Below are 2,367 nucleotides of genomic sequence, written 5' to 3' on the forward strand. Positions count from 1 at the left end.
AATATGAATTAATGTGGGATCATGAGATAGGCTTGATGTGACAGGTACAGTGAGGCCATAGAAGAATCATTTATGTTATTGATACTTCATTTGCATAAACTTTTATGTACATGTAAATTGTAGTATATAGATTGTGAAATCAAAAGTAACCATTATCTCTTTTTCAATTTCACCTAAGTAAAGCCCAGCGTGAAGAAATTTGTAGCAAATTTGCCAATTCAAATTTAACATTTTTGTAATAGAATGTAGTTCTTGTTTGTATTGGGTGTAAAAGGTGTTATTTTATTACACTGAAAAATGGCCAAAGGTATATATTTTCATACTACATACAAAATATATACTGTGTATATTACATAGAACAGAAAACATGGGTCTTCATATGACAGAAGATATATATTTCTTATACAAAAATAGTTTACAGATGAAGTGTTAGTCATAATAAATTGAAGTTTATGAGACTGAGACATTATTTTTTTCAGCATTTAATAGATTAACACCTGTGTTCTTTAATTTCAAATCTAAAGATGCCTAACATATCTGGCATTTGCATTTTGTTGATAAAATTATACAGAATTAATTTGATTATGCATTTATGACAAGCAAAATCATAGGTTCAGTTAAACAGGCAGTATTTTATAAGAGCTTTTTAAAATATCAATCTGCATAAAACATTTTGAGAAGTGATTTTATTTCATACATCATATTTACAATTTTTTAATTGCTGTGATGTACAGGTATGCTTCATAGTTTCATTTTTCACCTGTTAGTAATTATACAGTTTATGGTTGATAGAGAAAACACATTATGTAGGTATCACAGTAGGACACTGAAATGAACTAATATAGCTGTATTGGTTGGATTTTCAAATGAGGTGTAGCTTAAGTTATAGATAAATGTTCTTGCAGAGATTACACTGAGTACTTTGTTGTGGCAACTTGTTTGAGCCAAAAAACTTTGCTTCTTTGTCATGAGGCATTTTGTGATCTTACTAAGGAAAATAAAAACTGTAAGGAGGTAGCTTTTTTTTGGTGGTATTTTAATGGGCGGTAAAGTTTTATTTTAGTCGGTGTTAGTGCCTATTTTTGGTGATGTCAGGGTCTCAGAACTTATACTCTTAGATTTTTGCTTTTATCACAATTTTCCTTATTTCTGTCAGACCTAATTTTACATGTTTATTTTTCATATCATTGATTGTTTTAAGCATACATATTCCTCAGGTTTTTCTCAGTATACACAACCATAGAAGTTATCTCTGTACAAGAAGCAGGTGATTTGAATACACATTGTGGAACTGATGGTGACCAGTTCAATTGTTTTGAGAATTTCTTTTATATTCTCATTGGCTTGTAGTAAGGCCAGCAGAATATATGTCACTGGTTTAGAAAGACAACTCTGTAGAAGAGGTTTTTTGCTCTTAAAAGGGATCCCTATTTTACTTACTGTTTTTGCAAGTCAGTGGCTATAAGTGTTAAAAGTGAGAAATTTTGTGAACTGTAATAACTCTGGTTGATCTCAGATGTGGTGAATAAAATAGGGATTCTCTGTTTTAATATTAATCTATGACATATGTAATTGCGTATATTACTTAACAATTTTTTTTTTCCCCCCCAACTTATAGAAAGTTAAGAGTCAAGTCATAGGTATTGGCTCTTATTTTTCATTGGGCATACTGAATGTGAATGTTTTAATGTTATGTTTGCATTTTAAAAGGGCATATAATTTTCCATATTGTTTGAAACATAATACTTTGATGATGATGAGCTATTTTCAGAAAGATAACATTGATCTAAAACTATGGGACATGATTAAGAATTGTTTGTGAATCCATTTAATGCCTAACAAAAGCGAAACAAACTTGATAAATTTTGAATGATAACTGCTTGTTGCTAGAATTTCTTGTGCTACTGTGAGTATTGTATTTATATTTAGTACTATTATAATCAATTTTAATAGTCAGAGCTTTATGTTGTGAGATTTCATTGAGAGTGATGAGCATTGAAAGTGTTCTTTTTTTTACATTTTCGAAAATAAGTGTTCAAGTAAAAAACTATTTGCACATGTTATCTATGAAAATGTTTTGCTGTTGGGAGGCATTCATTATTTTCCTGAACAAGAGAGAGAAAAAGCCAGAATTTACAAACCTGGCTTCCAGTATGTTATATTCAAATTTCCATTTTTTCACCCTCTGACGCCCTGTTTTTTGGTGGTTTCTAATTGAATTCCTGCTTCCATAGATGCCGAGAGCCTCTGCAATCGACTAACGGAAAAGCTTAACCTTCCTCATGGCCATCGATTGGTTTTAGCTCACATGCCACTCCTCCTGGTGTGCTTAGAGGTATGTAAGCAGGAAAGAGTATAGATTTAGAC

General features: G+C 31.1%; 1 protein-coding gene across 3 annotated transcripts in view; it reads left to right on the top strand.

The window, feature by feature from the left end:
- LOC119592241 (phosphatidylinositol 4-kinase alpha-like) overlaps positions 1-2,367 on the top strand; it is a gene marked incomplete at its 3' end in the record, with an annotated part of 26,480 nt that overhangs the window by 10,330 nt on the left and 13,783 nt on the right. For all 3 annotated transcript variants that reach the window (XM_037941074.1, XM_037941076.1, XM_037941075.1), the window contains 1 exon segment: positions 2,235-2,335. In XM_037941074.1, the coding sequence (XP_037797002.1) occupies positions 2,235-2,335 (101 nt within the window).

The sequence above is a fragment of the Penaeus monodon genome, chromosome 29, assembly GCF_015228065.2.
Source record: "Penaeus monodon isolate SGIC_2016 chromosome 29, NSTDA_Pmon_1, whole genome shotgun sequence".
Classification (NCBI taxonomy): domain Eukaryota; kingdom Metazoa; phylum Arthropoda; class Malacostraca; order Decapoda; family Penaeidae; genus Penaeus; species Penaeus monodon.